At 67.4% G+C, this 537-nt stretch overlaps 1 protein-coding gene across 1 annotated transcript; it reads left to right on the forward strand.

Moving 5' to 3' along the window:
* Positions 1 to 4: 4 nt before the first annotated feature.
* On the forward strand, positions 5 to 532 carry LOC102501770 (snRNA-activating protein complex subunit 2-like; the record flags this gene model as incomplete). Its single annotated transcript, XM_006160895.1, has 2 exons — positions 5 to 161; positions 231 to 532. Coding segments are annotated over 2 exons (459 nt in total), but the record flags the coding sequence as incomplete, so codon positions are not given.
* Positions 533 to 537: the final 5 nt, after the last annotated feature.

The following is a 537-nucleotide window of genomic DNA, read 5'->3' on the forward strand; positions in this document are numbered from 1 at the left end:
TGGCCCCACCTCTGAGACGTCTGGCCCTGCCCCTGAGACCCTGTCAAGATCCCTGGCTGGTTCCCTTGCCGAAGGAGAGTTTACCGTGGACTTCGAGAAGGTCTACAAGTACCTGTCCTCCTCGTCGTGTGGTAGCCGCTGCCCCGAGCTCTCCGCAGCTGGTGAGGAGTCAGGCAGAGGCTGGGGGAGGGCCCCGGCCCTGCCTCCTCTCATCCCTCCTCTCTCCCCAGAGGCAGCCGTGGTCCTCGACCTGATCACATCGCTCCCTGAGGAGCTGCCCCGCCTGCCCTGCGCGGCCCTCATCAAGCATATGGAGGAGACATACCGACGCCTGACGGCCCCCCAGCCCTGCCCCACTGCCGGGAGCCCACCGCCTGGGGCCCAGGACATTGGGACTGGCTCCAAAGGGCCAGAGGGGCTTGGCCCGACCACTCCCCACGCCGGAGAGAATGCGGGGCTCAGCGACCTGAGGCCAGCCTGGCGAGCAGCCGGGATCTGCCCGCTGAACCCGTTCCTGGTGCCACTGGAGCTCTTAGG

Source organism: Tupaia chinensis, unplaced genomic scaffold, assembly GCF_000334495.1.
Source record: "Tupaia chinensis unplaced genomic scaffold, TupChi_1.0 Scaffold126610_1, whole genome shotgun sequence".
Lineage (NCBI taxonomy): Eukaryota > Metazoa > Chordata > Mammalia > Scandentia > Tupaiidae > Tupaia > Tupaia belangeri.